Raw genomic sequence first — 25,817 nt, forward strand, 5'->3', positions numbered from 1 at the left:
ACTGGTTATGATGTAAAAGGTCTGTTCAGGGACAAAAGAAAGATAGAAGAGAATTGAACAGACTCTAAGCCATGCTCTTTATTCCCAAGTTGTCTTCTGGGGGAGGCAATTTGCAGTTCTAAATGAAATGGTAAATGCACATCATGTTCCAAGTCAAGTTGACTAAATAAATGGATGATGATGAATCACCAGGACCACATGGCATCTACCCAGATTTTGGATGAAATTATATAACAGCTAACCAACGTGTATAGCCTGTCATTCCAAATAGCTATTGTGCCATGAGTGTGACAGATTGGCAATGAGTCTTCTCTCCAAGAAGCTTTTTAAAGGAGACTCAATGAACCACAGGCTGGTAGAATCACTGATCATGGTAGGCACATGTAATACTTCGGAGCAAGGCATAATTTCCCCTGTAAATTAAATGAACTGCTTTCTGCATGGTGTTTTACACTTTACAAAGCCCCTAAGGCTAATCATGCCTAACAAACTGACTAGAATTCTTTGAAAGGGAAACCAAGGGTGCAATAGAAGTACATTTTGACAAAGCCTTTGACAAGGACCAATGCCAAACACTGCTTACAAAAGTTAGGTCACCTTGGAACTATAGAACTTAAAAAAATGGATAGGGACAAGTCTTAACAGGCAGGAAATCAAGAGTTGGAATAAGCAGAGAGACTTTTCTGGAGAAGTATAAATGGTGTTATGTCCTAAGGGCCAGTGTTGGGATGAGAGAACATTTTGGTGAATCATCTAGGCAACCTTTATAATTCAGATGGCTACAAAAGTTGCTAGATACAGGTTGGGGGCATCCCTAACCAAAAATGCTTAGGACTCAAAGTGCTTCGGGTTTTGAAGTTTTTCCAATTATAGGATATTTGTGTGGTCTTTACTGGTTGAACATCTCTTATCTAAATATTTGACACTGTTTGAGCATTGTGTTGGCACTCGAAGGGTTTGAATTTCATGGTATTTTGGATTTTAAGACCTTACACAAAGCATGTTCAATCTGTAGAATAATACAAAACTGACTTTCATATTTTCATGGCTACATTGAGGAGCAAGTAAAACATTTGTGTAGACTTGTTCAAGAGTAGCCTCTGAAACCAGACTGCCTGGGTCTCAGTCCTAATTCTGCCCCATGGAACTAGGAATTGCTCTAGAGTAGGTCTTGAAAGCACTGGCAGAACTTACTTCAATAATTCAGAGAATTCTTTTTTAAAAACATAACCATTGGTTGTAAAAGATTTCAGGAGGGAAACAAAAATTATGGAGCACATAGTATATGCTAGTACATGCCAAATATGGTGGTAAATGCTTTGTCATAGAGTATGCCTTGAAAGCATTAGCAGAACTTATTTCAATAATTCAGAGAATTCCTTTTTTTTTTTTTTTATAAAATAACCATTGGTTTTAAAATATTTGAGGAGAGAAACTAACAGCCATGTAGCACCTAGTATATGATAGTACATGCCAAATATGGTGCTATATGCTCTGTCACCTTTTCCCTTGACATATTCCTGCAATAGACCCACGAGGTTAGGTTATGATCCCCATTTGATGAAGAGTTGGAGAATTAGAAAGGAGGTAATAAAATTTGAGTAAATTTGTTTTAAGTCATACTAATATGTAGGAAGAAGAAGCCAAATATATGCTTGCTCTGTACCAAAACTGACTTTCTTAACCCTGAATCCTATGTGAAATGTATTGTGAGGGACAAGTATGATTTAAGAATGAAGAAAAGAGGCTTATCTTTCTAGACATAAACATGGACAATGGTCTAAAGATGTAAACCAGTAGAGCTATGGGAGAAACAGGAAATGAAGATCTTAGAGAACCTTGGACAACAGAGTTTCAGGTAGAAGCAATGCACGGAGGAGGAAAGACAAGGTAGTAAAAGTCCGTCTCTCCCGTTTAGAGCCATTCCTTCTCTGAGCCCAGCTTTATTAGGAAAAACTTGATAACAGAAGAATACCTGTTGATATGAAAGGACTCAGAAACTCTGAGGCACACCACATGTTTTTGCATTTCCTCATTGACTCCAGCATCCCTGGTATTGCCTTTTCTACTGCTGTTGTTTTTACATAGCTGTACAGTGATGCCCTGTAGCCTATCTATATCAGACTGCTGGGAGGAAAGAAAATGACAGACATGCCATTTGAAGACAGAAAAGTCAACATATAACTCTGCCTTTAAAGTTATTCCATTGTTGATCTACTTCCCTGTTTGTGATGTTGGGGATTAAACCTAGTACCTCATACATGAGATACAAGTGCTCTACCCAACTACAGCCCCAGGCCTCACTGTAGGTTTGCACAAGACTCACAAGGTAGAATTTCTTTGTATAACCAAGGTTCTTTGTAAGAACCAAGGGCAACTCCAATGGGAAAACAGAGCCAATGGCTCAGCTCAATTTACTTTTCGACAATGAAAACAGGAGGACACCTTTCTGATCTACCCAGGGCCAGAGATGGGAAACAACAACCACCTGAGAGCTTCACTTTTTTTTTTTTTTTTGTTTTTTTGTTTTTCGAGACAGGGTTTTTCTGTGTAGCTTTGCGCCTTTCCTGGAACTCACTTGGTAGCCCAGGCTGGCCTTGAACTCACAGAGATCCGCCTGGCTCTGCCTCCCGAGTGCTGGGATTAAAGGCGTGCGCCACCACCGCCCGGCTGAGCTTCACTTTTTGAGAGCAGCGTTCTTCCTAAAAGAGTTTGTAGCACTGTGTGCTGCAGGAATCTTAGTGGAGGTCTAGAAAGCAATTGATTTTTGAATTCTGGGAGCATCACCATTTTCAGCCAGTTACCTGCAAGGAAGCGGAGTTGATTCTTCACTTTCATCATCCCGTCGCCAGAGCTTCCAATGCACTCATCTTCATCATCACCGCAGTCTCCACTTTCAAGTCCTTCCTCATCCAGGGTTTTATCCAGAACTTTACCCTTGGGCACAGACATGGTTCTCAGGAGCTGAAAGAAAAAGAACAGGACTATAGAAGCTCTCCTTATTTTTTTTCTTATAGGTTTAGAAGAATGCATTACTAATAAGAGGTATTACAAAGTACACAGCTTTTAACAACTGTTTTCAACTGGGCATAGTAGCATACATTACTAGTTCCAGCTAAGAGGGAGGTTGAAGCCGGAAAATTGCCTGAGTCCAGTGTTCAACACTAGTTTGTGTAACATAGCAAGCCTGCATTTAAAAAAAAATCACTTTTCAAATTTAACTATGTGTAAATTGCTTATACATTCTAGAGCTTCATACAGCTTATAGACAATTCCACAGCATTTGACATGATTCTCCACCCTTCAACTCCATTTAAACCACATTGAAGCCAGAGGATACGTTGTATTTTACATTTCTATAATATTGTATCTAAGTTTCTGAGAGTCTCTATGGTAGGAGAATACATATAGAGAACTTAAGACTTGACAGGTGAAGCATATGTTATCATCTAAGAGGACACCAAGATTAGAAAAAAAAAAATTCCTACAAAATTGTCCTAGAATAGCATTTACCTCCGTTATATGAAAACAATAACTGTTCCTAATGGAGTGAAGACAGGATGGTCTCATAAGTGAGTAGCACTCAATTTTAATGATTACTTACAATTGTCACTCCCATATTTTGATCAGTGGAAAAGACAAAACAAAGCTTATGAACAGTTCTCTCCTGCAGCTTCAGTGAGATGCTTTCAAATCAGTTTGCTTTATCATAGCTAATATGCTTAGCAAGAGACACATGTTGGTTTTGATGACTGGTGCAGAGTTTTTAGGCATGTAGCCTAGGTTTATGGGACTCCTAGCATTCCAAAGTCTCTCCACTGACAGACCCTCTCAGTCCCACTCTGTGTTTTTCAATGAGAGTTGGTGATGGTTGATCTTGATTGTCAACCTGACAAGATTTGGAATGAGCATGGAGGAAAGCCTCTGGGCATGCCTGTGAAGGATTTTCTAGATTATTTTAGCAGAGATGAGAAGATCCACCTTAACTGTGGATGCTACCATGCCATAGTTGGAGTCCCAGACTGTATGAAAAGAAGAGAGCAAGCTGAGAACTCCCATTGTACTGCAGGACTGTGGGCACTGTGTGAGCAGCTGCCCCATGCTCTTGACAACTCTTAGTCTTCTCTTGAAAGCTAGAATCTTATCATTAGCAACAAATAGCAATTTTCCTCATGTTGACAGCCTTTCTTTGTTTCTTTTGAAGACAATAACGTGTAAATATTGAGTTCTTGAAATGTATATTGACGTATAGTTGATATATATATATAGCTATATATATATATATATATATGTAGTGTATTTCCTACTTCATAACCCAAAACATTAAGAAATTCAAAACACAAATGATGAAAAGGGACTAAGTTTGGTTCACAACACAAATAATCACACAAGAATCTTTCCTTGAGGTATATATTGATATATAGTTGAGGCATAAATATGCTGTGTACTTCTCACTTCATAGCCCAAAATATTAAGAAATTTTATTTAAGGGTTGAGGCTTAATAAAATCAGTAATTTTCGCAGCTTTAGCAACAGCATTCTTAGGTGACTGCCACTTATTTTCCTGCAAACATATGTAATGACAATTATGATGACTACTATTGCATTTTAGTATCACTGCCTTGATTTATATAGTGGTGCTAACATTTGCCCTAGTCAGAGATTTGGCAAATACCAACACAGTAAAAACAACAAATAAATTTTTAGTATTGTTGTGAAAGTAGTTTCGATCTTGTGGCTCTCTGGAGTTCATGGACTTCCAGAGTCCATAAACCATTCTTTGAGAACTGTGAGTCCATGCTATAACAAATATCACTATAGTTAAACTAAAACCTACAATCCATCCTTAAAACCATATTCCTTTGGGAAAATTGCTTTTGACATAAGCATTTCATGTTAATTTCCAAGAATGCATCCTTTGTGTATAGAATGGACTGCTTGAATTAGAATTTTTTACATGACGAGTTTTTGTGGTTAGGTATACATTAGTAAACTTGCTGTTTTTCAAGCACATCTCACATTTGAGGTTTTTTATTAATACCTTCAGTAAACATTAACTGAGAACATACTATGAGCTGTTGCTCATTTCTGTCTATTGAAAGGTTTCCAGATTTTCAAGCCAAGTTCAAGTGCCATGTCCTTTATAGAGTCTTCTTGGCAGATGATCATTACAATTCTCTCCCTCCATCTCCCATGAGTGTTTCTTTTATCTCTACCCCCTAAATGGCACTTTCTATATGTGGATCTGTTATTACTTATGTGTATTTATGATTTTTCCCCCACTACTAGCCTGTGAGCTGCTAGGGATTTCATCTTATATGTTTTTGAACCCCATAGCATTTAACCAAGTATCTGGTATATAGTAGACACTCAATAAATGTGCTATTGAATTGAAGCAAAATGAAGTGACATGGTAGATCTTTAAAGTTACTTCCATAACTGGATAGAAAAGGGAAAAAAACCCCTTAAAACCAGGATTAATTGTAGAAGAACTTAGAAATGAACATCAAAACCCCCCTTTAAAATGATTTATTTTATTACATATATGCATGTGCATATGTGTGTCATGTGCATGCTTGGTGCCTGAAGAGGCCAGTAGATGGTTTCTGATACCCTAGAATTGGAGTTACGGTGGTTATGAGCCATTTTGTGGGCACTGAGAACTGAATCTGGGTCTTCTGGAAGAGTAGCCCAGCTGAAACCCTTTTGGATGACCCTGGCTAAGACCAGTAGCATATTTGAGAGACTATTTTCTAACCCTTTGTACAATGTCCCCAATATTGTTGGGGAGCTCTGTTTAAATAAGGTGAAATTAAAAAGAAGGCTTTAAAATTTTGCCAAGAAGGATACTACTTTGGGTGTTCAGTTATGTTCATTTTGGAGACAACTCCAACATGGAAGGGAGATTATGACATATTTTCTAATGATTTCACACAGATACCTGCTGAAGAGTCTAGCCCTCACAAAGTAACAAAACAAATTCAAATCAAGAAAACTATTGTTGATACAAAATTCTTAAACAAGAGATGGAAGAAGAGTGTCGGAAGAAGGACAATGGGTCTGAGGACAATTGCCAATAAATGACTATGGATTTAGCTCAGAAATCCAATCAGCTAATTCCATTTCACAATACTGACCTTTTTGTTCTCCTGCTATTTACAATGTCTTTCAGACTTAACATTCACTTTATAAAAAGATTGGGAGATACCAGTGCATAAGCACAGGTAACACAAAGGGCTTAGTATTGTTGATGAACTGTTTGTCATTTGCAAAGGACAGTATCCTGTCAGCTTTTGAAAATAAGCCCTTGGCTCAGAACAGTGATTAGCAATGTCAAATATTATTAAAATACAAATCTGACTGTTGCATCCACTGTCCACACAGCCAGGCTCTAAATGTGAAGTATCTGCCACACATTGCTTCACATATAGCAAAATGAACAAGGCAATTTACAACCGAGCATTTTCTCTAGCTGCTACCCTCTGTTATAGTTGGCTAAGAATAATAAGTATATATTTATGCATTGTTTTTAAGATAAAGTCTTGCTATGTATCCCAGGTTTGGCCTCAAACTTTGGATTCTCTTATCTTAATTTTCAGAATGCTGAGACAATAAGCATATGCCACCATATCTAGGTCTTGATTTTATTTTAGAATCTATTTTTTAAACGTGTAAGTATCATGTAATGGTTTTCGTCTCTTTTTTTTCTTTGTGTTCTAAGGCAGAATCTTACTACACAGTCCAGGTTGGCCTTGATCTCATAATCTTCTTGCTTCAGTCTTGCAAGTGTTGGGACTACTGCCATTTTTCACACTACTGGCAGAGTTTGAGTCGGAAATGTCCCACACATGCTCATCTAGTAAAAATTTAACTCCCAAGAGATGGCCTTATTGGGAGGGGAGAGAACCTTAAGGAAGTGAGTGGGGCCTAATTGAAAGAGTTAGGTCACTGGGCTTGTGCCTTTGAAGAGGACATTGGGTTCTTAGCTTGTCCATAACATCTTTCCTGGCTTCCAAGCAGGTGAGGCAGTTCCTCTATAATGTACTCACTGCCATGGTGTTCTGCTTCTCTACAGACCCAAAAGCAATAGAGCCAATTGACCATGGACTGGAACCTGTGAAACCATGAGTGAAAAGAAACCCTTCATCCTTAAGTTGATTATCTCGGGTATTTTGTCATAGTAACAGAAAGCTGATGAATACAACATATGTATGGAAAAGAAATGGGAAAGAGAAACAAGGGGGAAAGCTCTTTATGTGTAAAACTCTAATATGGGGTTTTTAAAAAAGGTTTTAAATTGATGACTTTTATATAGTAAATCTTGAATTTTCTAATCGCACATACTTGGGTTGTAATCCTGGTTTTTGTAGTAATTAAAACTTTATTTTCAGACAAGCTGCCTAATATTCCTAAAACAAAATGTGAGAAGTAATGTTTGCCTCACAGAAGTCTTATAATAAATAAATGAAATAACTATAGCATTTTAACTATGGTAAAACATCTACCAATTAAGGAATTTATCAAAATTTCCTTAACCATTTTCTCAGCACTGACTGTTTACATTATGGCTACTTCTGATTTTTCAACAAAGTCGTTCTCATCAGGTTGCTCAAAAGTTGGAACATTTCTCTAGCAGGATTACTAGGTTAAAGAGTGTGTACACAGAGCCCTTCAACACCATGGCCATGAGTGTCAAATTTCTATAAAAGTTATCAATTTCTATAAAAGATGCTAGCTGGAAGTGAGGCTCACTGGGCTGGGGATGGAGCTCAGTGGTAAGAGTGCATGCTTGGCAGGCCTGAGGTCCTGAGTTGGATTCCTAACATCTCAAAGAGAAACAGACAAATAAGGACAAAACCAAAACACCATAACCAAAAGTAACACCAGGGTCACTATCTCCGAAGTTCTGATCCCAGTGGAATGTACACATCTGCCAGACTCTTAATGTGGGTGCAGCATAGAAAAGAGATTCTTGTTGTTTGTTGAGATGAAGTTTTATTTATGTTCCCAGGCTGCTTAGGGTTCAAAGATATTCTCCTGTCTCAGCTTCCTAAGTAACTGGGATTCCAGGTTTATGTCACACTTTAAGAAAGGTTTCTGCACTGTTACTCTGCTTCGTAGAGACTCTCTGGAACTGGCTTTGAACATAAATTGTGTTAGTATGATGGTACATGATTATGTATGTTGGAATCTTTGTTATTATTCTTCAAATCAATTTATGAAAAGAGGAAAACACAATGGCATTTTTCTTTTCCCTGAGGTATGGCCATCATGACCTTTTGCCCTCATAGTTAATAAAAATCCCCCTCTAAGGAGAATGAAAACCCTCTTCTACAAAGGTGATTGACTTCATTTTATTATGAAGGGAAACATTGAAAAGTTAGCCTAGATACAGGTACTGAGGTTTATTCAATAGAGGGAAACGAAACCCTGACATAATTACCTAAGAAAATTAGAAACGCGGTGCAGGAGAGAATAGACTGTCTCTCACAGTCTTAAATACATAACCAAGCTCACAAAAGGGCACTGCATCATGGGACAACCAAACGTGGTCAATGTTCTTTTCATGCTTGGTTGACAAGAGAACAAAGATAGGAATAATATACTTCTTGTTCTTATTGGGATCAAATATGCTGAAATGAGGCCCATGGGAGCAACAAGTCTTCATCTGTCTATATGGTACAGACAATGTGCCTCTTGTTACTGTCCTTATTGTAAGGGCAAGGGTCTTATCAGCCTCACACTGTGCTGGGACTGAGCACATGTTCTCTCACATGGTCTTTGAATGCTGTGTGATGGGGAAGACTGCCATTCCCATTTTCTGCATCAAGGGAACACTCTGAACCTCAGCTAGTAGACAAGACTAAGTCACTGGATAGTCGATAAGGATCTTAGTAAAAAAAAAAATCCTTAAGTCCTCAAATCCAGACCTCTTCAAGAAAAATACTATAACGTAAAGACATGTATAACTTAGACTTTCAGTTTCCCTTTGTCAACTTGATTGCCTTAATTTCAGGTAACTTCTTATCCTATGGCATTTTTTTCAGAGGCTATGTGTTAACTATAACTTGATGGGAAAGACTTTTACTATTGGGTGGGAAAATGAAGAAAGGGCAATAAAATCATGTATGATGGTGCATGCCTTTAATTCCAGCAACTTAGGGCAGAGGTAGTTGGATCTCTATGAGTTCAAGGCTTGCCTGGTCTACATAGGAAGTTCCAGGGTACCCAAAGCTTCATAGTGAGACCTTTGCTTCAAAAACAAAGGAACAAAAAAGAAGGGGCAATTAGGTTGTATTCTTAACGACACTAGAGGCTTCAGCTTGCTTTCCATCCACTGTGTCTTAAATAACCTAACGGTCTCATCATGAATGGGTTTGTTTTGAAAAGCTTTGGACAGCTGGATGGAATGAAAAATGCCATTCCTGCTGCTACACAGCTAAAAGTTTTCTTGATTTTAAGCTTTTTAGCATTCACAAAATAATAAAGGATAAGTAACAAAATAGATACTGTAAATATGGGGTTTGATACATAGTTTGGGGATTTAGCTGGTGTCTCTTTGAGTTACTCACAGTCCCTCTTCTAGGCATTTTTTTATTGTGGGGAATCCAGGTTACATTTTAAAGCTATAAAGCTGGGCTTTCAAAACTTATTTGGAACTATTTGGGTGCTTCGCTTTATACAACCTACAAGGAATGTTTTGGGGGTCTGGCTTTCCATGTCCACAGTAATGTAAACACATGCTTTACTGTTTGTATTTGAGTAACATAAGCTAATGGGAAACAAATGTGGTGACTCCAATGAATCTTGGACTTTTTGGAATGCCAGTATGATTTACACATTGTGCACATCCACAAGGCCTAGCATGTGACCCCTGCTTTGCATGCACACTTTCTTTGAACAAATGCACCAAACCACAGCCACAAGTAATTGGAAACAATTGCAATTCCACACTTTTGAGATGAAGCCAGAACCCCAAATGCACAAGGTTAGAATTAATGGTTAGAATATATATATATATATATATATATATATATATATATATATATATATGCACTTCCCACACTGAGAAGGCCATGCCGCATAGCCGTTAAGAGTGTGAGCTTTGGAATATAACCAGCATGGATTTAAATCTCTACCCAGCCAATTTACTAGCTGTGAAACTCTAGAGAAGTCACTTAGCCTCACTGAGCTTTCTTCCCTGTAAAATGGGGCCCAATTCATTCTTCAATAAATAAAAAGTATCAGTATTTACATTTTAGAGTTCTGTGGATGCTTCTTCTCACAGAATTTTTTTACAATTTGTAATTATACATTTTCCTGTTGTATCTCTGATAGATTAAAGAAGTAATACAGTCTGCCTTGATAGTCTGTCTTGATTACCTGTGTCTAGCATGGCATTTGTCACGAAGTAAGGTAATATTCAATAAATGTTCATTAAATGGATGAATGGACATAGAAAAACAAACACATATATCATGCTTAGTAAATTTCCTGGCAAGGTATTAAGTTTTCTGACATCTGTACACTGTGGTTCAGGATGATAATGCTCTCAAGGAAGAAGAAAGTGAGGAGGGACAGCAGGCCCCACCATACCAGCAGATGTAAAAGGGCTTGTTGGATATGCCTTGTAAAGTAATGCCACATGAAGTGTTGTGGCCACACACCAAGGTACCAGAAAATCTTCTGGGTGGGATCTTTCCAAGTATGAGGAAACCCATCTGAATGTTCCCAGTAAGATAGACAGGCCTGTGAACCAAGGAAGCACTCAAGGATGTTTAGAAAAGGGAGTAGCAGTGTGACTGCTGGGAGACGTGCTTCCATAGGGGCTCCTGGCTGAACGCTGCCGCATGCACCTCTTGGCCTTTGCACCTACTCTCTCTGCCCGCCACTCCGGACTTCCGCGAGTCCCACTTTATCTTGGTAAGGAAACACTAAAATGTACGAGGATAAGTCTCTCCTCTGAACAAATGTCTGCATTCTAAGACAAACTGGGATGTGACAAAAGCACCATGGATGGACTTCATGGAATTCAAACCATTTGAGATGATGGTTCTCTAGTTTTAGGAAGCAATTTACTACCTCTAGATTTTTTCCAATAATGGCCAAATAATACAAGTTGAGTCTGCCTTAACTGAAATGTTTGGAACCAGGGACTTTAGAATATTTCTAAATACACAAGGAGGTATGTTAGGGATAGGACCCAAGTCTAAATACAAAATCCATTTGTATGCAATAGTTACCTTATGCACACTGCCCAAATGGAGTTTTCACCACTTCCATGCACGAAACAAAGTATCATGCTGTAAAGTTTTGTACTTATGCTGTCATGTTGGGATTCAAAATGGTTTTGGATTTTGGAGCATTTCAAGTTTCAAAAGACCAGATCAAGGGTGTTCAGTTGCTATCTTAGAACCGTACAGCCTTTTAGTCTTTTTTAGAGAGGAAGCATACCACAGGGGCTAAAGGCTTATACTCTGGAGTCAGAAAACTTGCCTTGAAATCTGGACACTATCACCCACCACCCCTAGTACTGTAAACAAATTATTTAACTTCTTTAAGCTTTATGTTTCTTGTCTATGAGACAGACATGGTAATACCTCCACTTGTCTTTCACACTGTGTAACTATGGGGATTGAATAAAGCCCTAAGCTTAGTGTGTGGCACATAGCTCACACAATAAATCTATTACCATTACATATTAAAAACTACATATTTAAAAAGCACAGAATCAATTCTGAGAATTTTAGGTACAGGTTGCTATTCAGGTAGAGCTAATTATGGGGATCATGACTCTCTTCAAGTTATTTTGTTATTGCTACTAGCATTATTTTAATAATTAAAACCACTTTCTAATCTGTCTTCTCAGTTGATCCTCTCCAGAACCCTATGAGGCAACAGCAGAGACATCATTAGCTTTGTTTTACAAAAGTAGTAAGCTGGACTAGGGAGAGATATTAGGCAATATGTGTTTTTAGCCTAAATGCCTGTAAAAAGGCTGGACATGGTGGCACATACCCGGAATCCCAGTAATCAGGAGACTGAATCAGAAGAATGACAAGTTTGAGGCCAGGCTGGTATACATACTGAGATTCTGTCTCTGAAAACAAAATAAAAACTTTATGAAGGGATATCTACAGTAAGGTTTAGCTAGGGTTTGGAAAAGTGACGAAAAAGAGGGACTTTACATTCCAGCACTGATTTGGGACAGGCACAGGATCTGGACGATAATGGAAAGGAAGGACGAACTAATGGGCTCCCAAAATAACTGTATGCAGTGAATTTTATGTATTCCAGCCACTATCTCTTCCACTGTTATTGCCCTGGTATACTAATAGCTCATTCTCACCGAGGAGCCTTGGATGGAGAGGCCAGACAGCTAGGCCAGATACACACATAGGCTGAGTGACTGAGGGCCTGCCACCATTCACTTTATTGGGTTATCCTCTGAGGCGGATGCCATATTTCTCTCCAGATGCTGGATCCCCTCCCTCTGACAAAGTGAGGTAAAGTCGAAGAGGAGGGGAGACAATTGATATTCTTTTTTTTTTTTTTTTTTTTTTTTGGTTTTTTTGAGACAGGGTTTCTCTGTGTAGCTTTGTGCCTTTTCCTGGATCTCGCTCTGTAGACCAGGCTGGCCTTGAACTCACAAAGATCCACCTGCCTCTGCCTCCCGAGTGCTGGGATTAAAGGCGTGCACCACCACTGCCCGGCGCGTGCGCCACCACCGCCCAGCGACAATTGATATTCTTAAGTGAATGAGCCAAATAGCCCAAAAGGATATAATAGTTACCTTAAGACCTAAATGGCTTAATGAGGCTCCCATAGCAACTAGTGAGCCTTTCCCAATCCATAGCCAAATACTTTCTTTGTTAGGTCAGTCTGCCAGTATGTTAATTATGGGCTCTGTGACTCCCTCCTCAAGGGTCTCCAGCTTTACTTGAGTAAGCCTCTGCTTTAGGAACCAAAAGCCCCACAGACTTGCAGTTATAAGAAAACTTGCACCAAGACGCTTATCACAGTTAGGCTGACTGGCTAGGTTTAGCAGCAAAATGCAAGCCTAGGAAGGTAATAGAAAGGCAGGCCAGCAAATCCAGCTTTGCTTTGGAGGCCTTTGACCCTGAGCATCCCCTTTACTGAAGATTATAGGCATGCTTCTCCCTGTATCAGTTTGAAACCACCGTGAAAAGATATAAGGATGAAATATCACTTTATTTTTGTGGAAGGAAAACCTGCTTCAAAGGCATCTTTGAAACCCCATGCCACTGCTTGCTTTCCAGAGGAATCACCTCAGTGAGATGAGTACCACTGACAGAAGGCAAAGGGTCCCAGGGTGAGAGTGTACCGAGATATTCTGTATTTCCTTGGGGAGCTGAGGTTGCACCAGCATGATCTGAACATTTACTACTGTCTGAGTGCATAAATGTGATCCATTCCAAATAGACATCTTGTGGTTATACTTTTGGGAAATGAGAACTCTTGCCTCTAAAAATAGCTTCTATGCATGAACCATGTCATCAGGCATTGGGCTTGAAGAGTCAACCTCAACAGCTGAGGGGATGAAGCTTCACTATTCTTCCTGAAGGCCTCTGGCTGCTGACAGTTTCCCCACCAAAGATTCTTCCTTCCTTGCAAGACCAAATCTAGAATCAGGCTTTACAGATAGTTTTATTTTCCAGTAAAAACTAGTTTTTCTCCTTGGCATACCATCTGAAAAATAGAAATTTTAAAATATTTCCAATAATTAAGGTAGCACTGTAGTATTCTGAAGGAAAATAAATGGCACAAGGCATCTGGTACAAGTAAATGAGCTGGGACCTGATGGGAAACCATACAGATTAGTCAGTTTCCCTGGAGGTCAGAGAATTTCAGACATTTCTCTTTCTAACTTTGAGGCTATGGAATCCAGAGGGGAAGTGGGCTGTCACAGGAAGTGGGGAACAGGAGCAGAATCATTACAATCTTCACATCTCATCATACAGCTTTAAAGGCTAAAAGAGGAGAAACCAAAGAGTAGTGCTCATACGTCTTTCACGCTTCCTTAAGTAAAAGCTTGAATAATTTTTTTTTTTTTTTTTGGTTTTTCGAGACAGGGTTTCTCTGTGTAGCTTTGCGCCTTTCCTGGAACTCACTTGGTAGCCCAGGCTGGCCTCGAACTCACAGAGATCCGCCTGGCTCTGCCCCCTGAGTACTGGGATTAAAGGCGTGCACCACCACCGCCCCGCATGAATCCACTTCTTTAAAATGGACCTGTATTGCATTCTTTTGTTCCAGTGGCTCCTATCTGCTTTCTAAAGGAAGAGGTAGCTAATTAATTTACTCATAACAATATCATTTTCTGAGCTCCTACTATATCTAGATATGGAGACACGGAATGGAGGTTCCAAGGCTTACTTTAGAGAGGTCAGTGCTTAGTGGGAATGGCAAAGAAATAGACAAATGTATTTTTTTTTTTTTTTTTTGGTTTTTCGAGACAGGGTTTCTCTGTGTAGCTTTGCGCCTTTCCTGGTACTCGCTTTGGAGACCAGGCTGGCCTCGAACTCACAGAGATCCACCTGGCTCTGCCTCCCGAGTGCTGGGATTAAAGGCGTGCGCCACCACCGCCCGACTTGAATAATTATTTTAAATAGAAAAAAAAGTGCTTTGTTTGGAAAATGCAGCAATAAAGATCCAGAATTCGCCACCACGGTTCCATAGACTGTGATCACAGAAGAACGTTTAAGCACTGGACTCCTCACTGTACCACTGGCAAGCTTAGCTGTGTACAGCATCGAGCAAGTGATTGACTACTGCCTTCCGGTGTAGTTTTTCTTCTGTACTTTAACTGATTTGAATGGCAAGGTCAACCAGTGGATGAAGGAATGTGAAATGGAACTTCTGGTATTTTCCAATAGAGAAGGAATTTGAACTCTGCATTTGGTGACTACTTAGGACAACCCTCCCCCCTTTTTTTTTCAGAGTTAGAGGTCAAATTTAGAGTCCTATGCATGTACTCCACCACTGAGCTGTACCACCAGTCCTTGGTTATAAAAGTACATTGTAAGCAAAACACTTCAAATAAAGCCCACCCAATAAGATATTGAATGTATTCATTGGCTTGCTGGAATCCCTTACTGAACAGTCTTTTAATAAAGTCTAGTTGCTTTGCATCTATTATTTATTGACATTGGCAGTCATTGTCACTCTACTAAATTCCATATATACTTACAAAGGATTTTAAAGCAGTAATACTTTCTGCTTGGTTGATTGTAAGCCTATGAAATATTTTTGACTTAACACTTGCACAAACTAACCTTTACAAAAAAATGCTATTTAGCACTTGCCTAAACCAACCTTCACATTCACCTTTGAGTCCCTAAGCTAAGAACTGGTTCATTTGGAGGATGTTGGCCTTGGGGTTAATTTTGCTCCTCTAAAGTATCCGGGTCTCTTTTATCATTTCTTCTTATTCTTTCATTCTAAACCACATCTACCATTTCTCCTACTGGCTCTGCCTAGGAGTCCATTCCTGAGATAGGCCCCTTGGTTTTCCTAAGAAGCTTATTAGAATTTAACCACAAGGTCTGGGAAAAGCATTATGTAGCCAAGGCCAGCCAATATATCCTCAGTGTTGGGGAGAGCTAGATCTTATGCTATTTGGCTATGTGTATGATAGTGGAGATGAGGGTAAATTCTTTGTTCCATTGGCTCTCTGGTGAATATGGCATGCACATTTTGCTTGTTTCTGAGACTTGAGTAATTGGCTGGCCATCTAAGCTGGACTCTTTCCCCACCCCTCAAAACGATTTGGTGACGATGATGGTGATGATAGAATGGCAGGATAAGCGAATGTAAGTGTGAGAGCGGAAAAGGAAAACTCATAATGAATGACAGCCGACACATATCAACAGCTCCACCTGTCTTTGTTTCTCGTCACTGAGCTCAACATGGAGGAATGTCTTGACCAGTTCGGACATGGGTTTCTCCACCATACTTTGAGATTCCTGGCAGCTATACTCAATTAACGTCTCCCCTTTCCCTCTCCTATAACATTTAACCTTATAATGGGTAGCATTCACACATTCCAAGCATTGTGTTCATTTAATGATTCTGGATACTGCGATAATTTTGATCTTTGAAGACATAAATTGAGTGCCCTACCTAGATGCGACAGGAAACAAGGTGGGTAAAAAACAGAAACCTCACCTCTCAGAGGATGATATTCAGTGTGGACAAAAAGGATTTATTAGCTGTTTTGAACACACAGAAGTGCTCAGTACTATATTCAGTATCTTACTAAGGGAATAAACAAGGAGTACTGACTTAGAAAGGATTTGAGTGATTACATAGTCCAAGTCCAATGCCCTGATTTTACAGATGAGGACAGCAAGTCCATACAGGCAACAGATAGAGCGTCTTCCAACCACACAACCAGATTTTTAGACTTAGATTCTGAGGGATGCTAGATGTCTGCCTAATCCTTAGAGATTGCACAGGAGATTCAGTTCAGGTTGGTGAAAAAGAGGCAAAGGGACTTGAGAGCTACAAAATGAGTTTCAATCTGCTAAGTGGGAAAAGAAGTTCTCCTGCCATTAAAAACATATGGTTCCCAAGAAGGTTCTGCCTAGTATGTGTGGAAATGTAGTGGACTAAAACTAGCTAAAAAATTCTTTTTGTGGATATAACCACTGAGTTCAAATTCGAAAGAGATCTGGGAGCTGAAGAAGGGAAATCAAGTGTGTATATGACCATATTTGATTATACACAGGTATAAAAGTCTCAAGAATAAAGACAAATCAATATAAAAATGAAATTCTTTTGTGTGTGTGTGCGCCTTTTCAAAAACACAACACATGCCAGTCTGGTCTACAGAGTGAGTTCCAGGACTGTTATGGCTGTTACACAGAGAAACCCTGTCTTGAAAAACCAAAACCAAACCAACAAAACAAAATAATAATTAAAAAAAACCCCACAACACACAGTGTACTAAGAGGACTTGTGATTTTCATATATGAGTCATTAACTCCTATAACCTTCCAAAGTCTTCATATTTATCCATTCTTGATGAGCTGTCTAAACCAATCTGCCAACATATCTAGCCATTTCCTTTCCCCCTCCTATTCATCTTTTCAAACACTTTAGCAAGTCTTAATCATAACGAATCCTTGCATGTGAATTTAGCTGAACACAATTATATTTTGTTTCCTACTTTCTTTACTTTATTTAAGGACTATTCTAACATTTCAGATGGCTGCTATTTAGCATTTTTGTTTCTGAAAAGAGGCAGGAACATAGATAGTGCAACCAATGGCAAAACTGTCCATAGTGACTCCACGAGTTCAAACTACATTCTGACATCATCATCTGAAACAACAGTACAGAGACCTTATCCCACAAACATACTCCCCATAACACCAGAGAGAAAGAGTGGCCAGAAATTCATAAGCAGAAATATTCATGCCTATACAGATAGCTTGATTAGTGGAAAGAAAGTACTAAATGCTGTAACAAGTAATGTCAACCCTGGAGGGCTGCAAGGGGTTAGAGAAGGCAAATGTCACTAACGAAGTCCTTCACCATCCTAAACCATGTCCCTGCTTCCCCCTACCCCAGTTTGACATTGATTTCTTTTTCCGAGGCATTCAAGCCAGGAGTCAAATCTCGTTTCCATTAGTTCAACTGGGAAAACAGTTCCTTCACTTTAAGCATTTAGACATTAGCACCTTTATATGGGTCAAACCTGTGTATTTAGAAACATTACCATACTTTTGGAGAGCTGCACCTAAACACTGTATGGTTCTGTGAATTTCCCTTCTGAGCTCTATGGAAAAGAGTTATACATGTCCCTTATTCCTCATGTCCCTGCTTTACTACACCCCTGTAATTCACAGCACATTTGTACTACTTTGGTTAGCTGACTGGGAAATAATAAGGAAACAATGCTTACAACTGGACATGGTTAGTCTTCTCTCTAGAGGACCGAGTCTTTTCCAGTGGTTCCTTGAATATACACAGTCTGTCAATGCACTCATCTAACTGTGGTGCCACATCCATATATCAGGTCTTCCACTCTGCCAAAGCCTATCTTTAAATTCACTCAAGATCTTGTTCATGATTTAAAATTTCCAAGTACTAGCTGCTCCATTTACCAAATGGAGAGCATATGAACTGCCTTACTTAGAAGTAATTCACAAAGAAGTAATTTGGTATGGTACCTGGGAATACAGACAACAGTAAATGCTAGATTTCTTTGTTAACGGTGATTAATAACAACTTTACAGATGGCTCCTCTCTGGTAAACTATGCCCTTAACACATGGCCTTGTGAGAATGGATCACTGAAGACATGAAAGGAAACGCGAGATGAAGAGATATTTTGGTGTGGGTGAAATATCTTTGGATGTCCCTGTATTTACTTCACATTGGCAGCTGTCTACTTCTGCTTTTAAATATTAATTGAAATTCCCCATGTGATAAGCAAAAAGCTTTTGCATTTTAAAAATAAAAACATAAAGAAATCAGCTACAGTTAAGGAAGATGTAAAATAAACCTGACTACAAATGAAGATCATTTTAAGGGTTAGAAGTATATCTCAACATGTATAGCTTTTGGTGAATGTGGCTGCTGTCCTACTTAGTTTGCTTCACCAAAGAATTAAGTAAAAATGTGGCAAGAGATTTTACAAACACACACACACACACACACACACACACACACACACACAATCACACAATCACACAATCATGATCTGGAACAAGGTCAAGTACAAAATATGAAAGAAAATGAAACTGAGTTTGTACATAAAACAACAAAGGGGAATTATGAATGGTACCAAGCTATGTGGAAGACAGGGAAACACATAAAACATATGGTATCATGGAAAGAGCCATTGCAATAGGAACTGCAGTTTTCTCATCCATAAAATAGCAATAAAAATAGATTGCTTTGTCCTGGCAAAAGTATCAGGCTGTACATACGATTCAATGTAATAAACTTAGTAAGTGCTTTGGAAACTATAAGAGAGTGGTGTTTGTAAGTACAATAGTTCTACAAATATCAATTAATTTAAAAAATCTCTCGTGTTTCTTCCTTATGGACAGAGAATTTAACTAAGGGGGCTGGAGAGATGACTAAGCAGTTAAGAGCACTTGATGCTCTTTCGGAAGACCTGAGTTCAGTTCCCCAGCACCCATGTATGATGGCTCACAATCATATGAGCTAGAGCTCAGGGAATCTGACACCCTCTTTGACCTCCTTGGGTACCCGTGTTTTTACACACAAACACAAATAAGATAAAATTAACTAAAAGTAATAAGTTGAAATTTGAATGTCTCATATTAAATATTAGAATCCTTAGAAGATTGATGGGGAGGAAATGACTTGAATAACATTAGTTACCAACTCTACCTAACAGACATCTATGGAAGGCTTCCATCAACAATAGCAGAATACATATGTTCTCAAATGCACATGGACCATTCTTCAGGACAGAACATCTTCCAGGCCATAAAATTAGTCTCAACAATTAAGTATTTAGAACCATATTGGTTTGCTCTCAGATCATAATGAAACAACACACACACACACACACACACACACACACACACACACACACACACACACACAGTAATAGAAGACAATTTGAGAAATTCACAATGACTTGAAAATTGTCATTACTGTCTAAAGTGAACAAAAGGAGAAAAACAAGGGTAATTAGAAAATATTTGGATAGAATGAGATTATAAATACAATATACTACTTATAGGATACAGCAAAAGCAATGTTGAAAAAAATTAGCTATTAAAATAAAAGGAGAAAGATCTGAAAGAAATAACCTACCCTTCTACCTTAAGTAACTAAAAAAGAACCAAATAACCTAAAACAAGATGAAAGAAAGTAAATAAGGACTTGAAGGGGTTGGTGATGTAACTTAGTGGTATACAGTGTATGCTTAGAACATACGAAGCCCTGGGCTCAATCTCTAGCACAAGAAAGATTAAAGCTAACAAAATGAAAGACAACAAAACAAGCAAAAACCCAGAGGAAATTCCCAAGACCAAAGGTTGGTTCTTACACAGTATAGCACATTGTTACTGACTTTACAGAATTGTGGAATGTGTTGAGATTGGAATATGAACATTGTATGTCAACAGACTGAAAAGTTTATATGAATTGACAACTCTCTACTAGTAAAACTATTGACTCAAGGTGGGAACAAAGGAAATATCTGAATACTAATACAAAATAAAAGATTGATTTTGTAACTGAAAAATGTCTTCCTGCAAAGGGAAGCCCAGGAACATTTATTTCACTAGTCAATTATAACAGTTGTTAAACAATCATTTATATTTATTTCCATATCGATAGAAGAGTAATTCCCATCTTATTCTACGGAGTCAGTATTGCCCATACCAAAACCAGGTAACTTATTACAGAAACACAAAAGATCAATCTCTTATGAAGAGAGGTACAAACATCTTCAAATATTTTTTAGATTTATTAATTTTATGTGTATATGTGTTTTGCCTGTATGTGTACTTATGTGTACCATGTGTGTGCCTGCTGCCCAGGTAGGTCAGAAGAGAGTATCAGATCCCCTGGAACTGGAGTTATGGAGTTGTTAACCTCCATGTGGGTGCTAGGACTCAAACCTGGGTCTCTGGAAGAGCAACAAGTCCATTTTTTTGTTTTGTTTTGTTTTTCGAGACAGGGGGTTTCTCTGTATACTCTTGGCTGTCCTGGAACTCGCTCTATAGACCAGGCTGGCCTCGAACTCAGAGATCTGCCTGGTGGGATTAAAAGTATGCCGGGCGGTGGTGGCGCACGCCTTTAATCCCAGCACTCGGGAGGCAGAGCCAGGCGGATCTCTGTGAGTTCGAGGCCAGCCTGGTCTCCAAAGCGAGTTCCAGGAAAGGCGCAAAGCTACACAGAGAAACCCTGTCTCGAAAAACCAAAAAAAAAAAAAGTATGCACTACCACCTCCTGGCCAAGCAGCAAGTCCTCTTAACCCCTGAGCCAGGGCTTCAGCCCCCACAGTTTAAGTGTTGTAATGATAATTAAATTTGCTCTTTTTTTGCAGTGATTAATTTTTGTAACCTCTCCATATAGATACCATTGCTTAACTATCCTAAAAGTTATCTACTTACGTCAGTGTTTGCACTTGCAAACCAGTAGTGTTGTTTACTTGGTTAGTGGCTTCTTCCAAGTGACTATCAAAACTAGTACACTGCAATTTAAGTATGTCCATATCCTGAGAACCTCTGAAGAGAACTATAAAATGAGACACTAGTTGGGTTCAGGTCTTTCACTCTAACTGATTGATTGCTAAAGGATTTGAAGCTGGTAAATGGCATGCAGCCTTAACTACATGCACACCAAATATTAATCGGCCAGTAGATAGCATGACTGCAGAGCCTTCTTTCTTCTTAGGCACCATGAATTTTATTTCCATTATACTCTAGACAACCTTTCCTATCAAGCCAGCTATTTTGTGATTTTCATTTAGCTTCATGGTGTTTATAACACTCACAAATAGGATGTATCATACATAGTAAAGCCAGATAATTCCTAATCAAAATTCCCTTCAGAATCTGCTGTACCACCAATGCAAATCAAAATTACCAAGTAATTTCAGTGGATACATGTGATCTAATTGTTATATGTTTGCACATAAAACAAAATGTTAGACTACAGTTTACTGTACATGCTTACATGCTGTGAGCACTGATTTATTTCAGGTTTTAAATTTCACGCTCAGCTTACAAATTGTATTACCTATGAGAAATCATATTCTGACATTCAAATAAAACCCCTGTTATTTGCTGGTCCAATAAACTATAAACAAATCTGACCTGGAGTCACAAATGTATCCAGCTCCTACTGATCATATTCTAATGAGGTAGCACAGTGTAGTAGCAGAGTGAGCGCTAGACAAGCAGTCATGTATTCTCAGCTCTGTCAGCCTTTGTGTTAGTCAGAGTCTTTTTTTAAAAAAACCTCTCTGGGCCTTTGTTTCCCCTAATGTCCAGAGAGGAAGTTGGGCCACATGAACCCTAAGTCTTTTTTCAGCTCTGATAGTGTATTGAGAGTCCTAAGGAAAGGAAAGGTGGAATAATTTTGGATTTTTTTTTCTTTTGAGACAGGGTTTGTCCATGTAGCCCTGGATGTCTTAGAACTTGCTTTGTAGACCAGGCTGGTCCTGAACTCAGAGATCTACCTGCCTCTGCCTTTATTCCCAAGTGATGGGATTAAAGGTGTGAGCTGCTGACTGATTTTTTTCCCCATTGGAAGAAACACAGAGTTATTGGAGGATTTATTTGGGGGAGGGACAATATCAGGAAATCAGATTCTAATTTTAGGGTCAACACAGTAAGAAGTAACTGCTAATCAAATGTTAATAAAATGCTTCCAAGCTGAGGTCTGGAAAAGCCATTTGAAGTCCTTAGAAAAACAATGGAGAATGTCAGCTGTTTTGTTCACCTGCTTACAGGGGACATTCTTGGCTTTTAACCATGCCATTGTCCTTTAAGTCAACTACAGCGCATGTAAGGCTACAAGCAATCTTCCGTTTTGAATTACACATGAAGACATTCAACCCAAGTTTCCCCCCTTTTCTTGATCTGAATTCTGTCCATCCACATGTTTCTGCATATCATTAAAGTTCATTCTTGGAAATGCTGGTTCTCTGTACTTAGAAGGGCTGAAAGGCTTAAGGAAGCCATGCAATTCTAGAATCACATACATAGTGAAGATGGGGTTCACTTAAGAGTAGCTACTAAATCTTATGGCCTACTCTCACCATTGCCAAAATGCCAGGCTGACTTTGCAAATAGGCAGAAGAGTCTGGTTGTTGGCAAGCATAGATCTAAAAGATGCTAGGTGGCTGGGTGCCCTAAACCTTAGGCATTTCCAAGGATTAACATTCTATCTTTAGACACACATTCCTCTTGCATAAGCATTAATTAGTACAGATATCTCTTTGAAATAAAATGTCTGGTAGATGGGTAAGACCTTAAATTACCACCAGTATATAGTAACATGTCATAAAGTGCTCTCATTGATTCATTGTGCTAGTTGCATAGTGCATTGGAAACATAGATCCATGGCCATAGGTTGAGAAAATGTCCTATGCTATGTGTCTTCTTACAGAGTCATAGTGTACATTATGGTAAGGTTCTGAGAAGCCCCTCTATAAATGAATTAAGTTTGGCTTAGAGTACTGTTTTCTTATTTCAGAATATGGAACACATATAGAAGTTATCTGGGCTACATTGCACATAACATACAATTCATTATTCTTTAAAAACATGTTACACTTAAATTGACTTGTGTTGGGGTGGGGCATGTGCCATGGAACATGAGAAGGGTTCAGAGGACAACTTTCAACAGTCAGTTCTCTACTTCCATCATATGGGTCCCAGGCATTAAACTTACTATCTTAATTGAATACGTCATTAGTGTTCATTACCTTCACATTTTTGTACAACCAATCTCAGGAACATTTTCATCTTGCAGTCTCACTTCTATAGATTAAATGACAACTCAACATTTTCTTCTTCCTGAAGAGCCTGCAAGTCACCATTTCCCTTTGTGTTTCTATAGCTTTGCCCATATAGCTCATGGAAGTAACAAAGTAGTTGACATCTTGTGATGGACTTAGTGTGATGTGTTCAAGGTTCATCCATGTTCTAGCAATGTGAAAGAACTGCCTTCTTTGTAAGTTGAGTGTGTAAAGTACATTTTGTCATCCATTTGCTGTGGGGAATGATGCTCCTATGAACACAGGTGTGCAAATATCCCTAGCTTTTGATTCTTTTGGATGTAATAACCAGAAGCAAGATTCCTAGATCATATCAGAACTTCGTTTTTAACATTATGAGGAACAACTGTCAGACTGGTTTCCATAATGGCTGTATCATTTTACCTTCCTACCAACAGTGTACAAAGTTTATAGCCCCCACCCATTAACACTAAGACTTGCTATTTTGTGTATGTTGTTTTGATTTTTGTTTGTTTAGTTTTTTAAGTAGACATCCTAAGGGGTATGAGGACCTATTTCACGTGGTTTTCTGATTAGTGATATATTTTTAGCATTTCTTCCTTATGCTTTTTGGAGGAATAATTTTATAAGTCAAAGGAATAAAAAGTCTGTGGATCATATTTAATACATGGCTCCAGGGCAAATGAATGATTATAAATCCCTTTTCAGGATAGAGGAGTTTCTGTTTAGTTTATTAATTAGTTTAGATTGACTATTTTAGGGCCAGCAAGATGGCGCTGCAAGTGAAGGGACAGTTGATCAGTTTCCAGTGATGTCTTCCTTCTCACAATTTTGATTGTTTCTGTGTTTGATTTAGTTGGTGCTTAGGATCTCATTGTTTTCCTTTGGGTAATTCTGTACTGCTCCATAATATACAGAGTTTTAGGGGAAGGCAACGATGCCTCATATTTCTCTTGTATCTTCTACTAATGATGGCCATACTTGCCAACCCTAAGCAAAGCATGCAGTATAACAGAGTATGTGAGTGTGTGTGTGTGTGTGTGTGTGTGTGTGTGTGTGTGTGTGTGTGTGTGTGTGTGTTTACGCTGGGTTGAGTATGTAAGGTAATATGGAAGTTTCACATGGACATTAAATATTGAAACACATATATTCTAATGATTTATGAAGTTAAACAGACAAAATGTTTTGAAATGTACCCCTGAATGACACAAAACTATTATTTCCTCACCTATTCCCTCAGATGAAATTTACTTAAGACCTTAGGGGCAACTGAATACAATACATTTTAAATATATTAATATTCTCATTTATCCATTTAATTTTTAACAATATTTTGAACTATAACTTAGCACATTGTCAGTTGAACATTGTTTTGTTGGTTTAAGTAAACTGTTTTGTTCCTAAAATAATCTCCAATCAGAATATGCCACCTCATCTATTAGATTTCCTTTTCTCAACAGATGTTCTGAGTCTGTATTGTTTCCAGATTACAATCAGGTTGTCTATATTACAGAGACCCAGACATCTGGGCCAAGGGAAAATGGGCCAATCCATTTAAATCAGGTTAGGGAGGAAATGCTTCCTGAAAGCTTGCCTTAAAAATTCCCACTTTATATCCTAAAGTTGCTGATCTGGGCTTGGTTGGAATTCTGAAGCATGACAACTTCAAATGGACCTTCAACTGTGACCACTTGCCACAGAATTGGAAGGAATGGGGGATTTGAAGACTAAGTTACAGGGGCCTGGATGTGTAGTTCAGCGGGAAAGCACTTAGATTTCACTCCTAGCACCCACATAAACAAAAAGACTCAGGTGTACTATTCTGTCACCCAATTCCCTTTGAGCACATTACCTGATCAGACCTTCATGTGTAAAAAGCAGACTATGGGGTATGTACGTCATGGGACACCACTGACTGTAATATCCCACCTAAAGCAGTGTAGTCCTACCCCACCTAAATGATTATCATTGTTCCTGAAGACACTGGTCAGTGTTACAATTCTCTAGTTCAAGACAAAGCAAAGTCAAATAAGTAAATAAATAAATAAACAAATAAATAAGCAAGCAAAAACAAATACAAAAAAGGGCCATAAGCTGATGAGTACTTCACAGAAGGGAGGGTAAAATATTTCCTGGCATACTCACATTCTTTCATTTCTCTCCTGTACTGAAGATCCAGGATAGCCATAAAAACTATTTGAATGGGCATCTCATCCAAGATAAACATACAAATGGCCAGTTATGTATGAAGAGATGCTCAACATCTCACCAGGGTACAGGAATTTAAACCACAGTGAAATACCAATAAAAGCAGCTAGAAAGTCTAATCAATGAACGAC

General features: G+C 38.7%; 1 protein-coding gene across 1 annotated transcript in view; it reads right to left on the reverse strand.

Annotated features, from left to right (window-relative positions):
- Gpc3 (glypican 3) overlaps positions 1–25,817 on the reverse strand; it is a 346,519-nt gene that overhangs the window by 42,446 nt on the left and 278,256 nt on the right. The window contains exon 7 of the mRNA XM_052747238.1: positions 2,805–2,964. Within this exon, the coding sequence (XP_052603198.1) occupies positions 2,805–2,964 (160 nt within the window). The remainder of the gene's footprint in view (positions 1–2,804; positions 2,965–25,817) is intronic.

This window comes from Peromyscus californicus, unplaced genomic scaffold, assembly GCF_007827085.1.
Source record: "Peromyscus californicus insignis strain IS unplaced genomic scaffold, ASM782708v3 Scaffold_10__1_contigs__length_136768540, whole genome shotgun sequence".
In the NCBI taxonomy this organism is placed as follows: domain Eukaryota; kingdom Metazoa; phylum Chordata; class Mammalia; order Rodentia; family Cricetidae; genus Peromyscus; species Peromyscus californicus.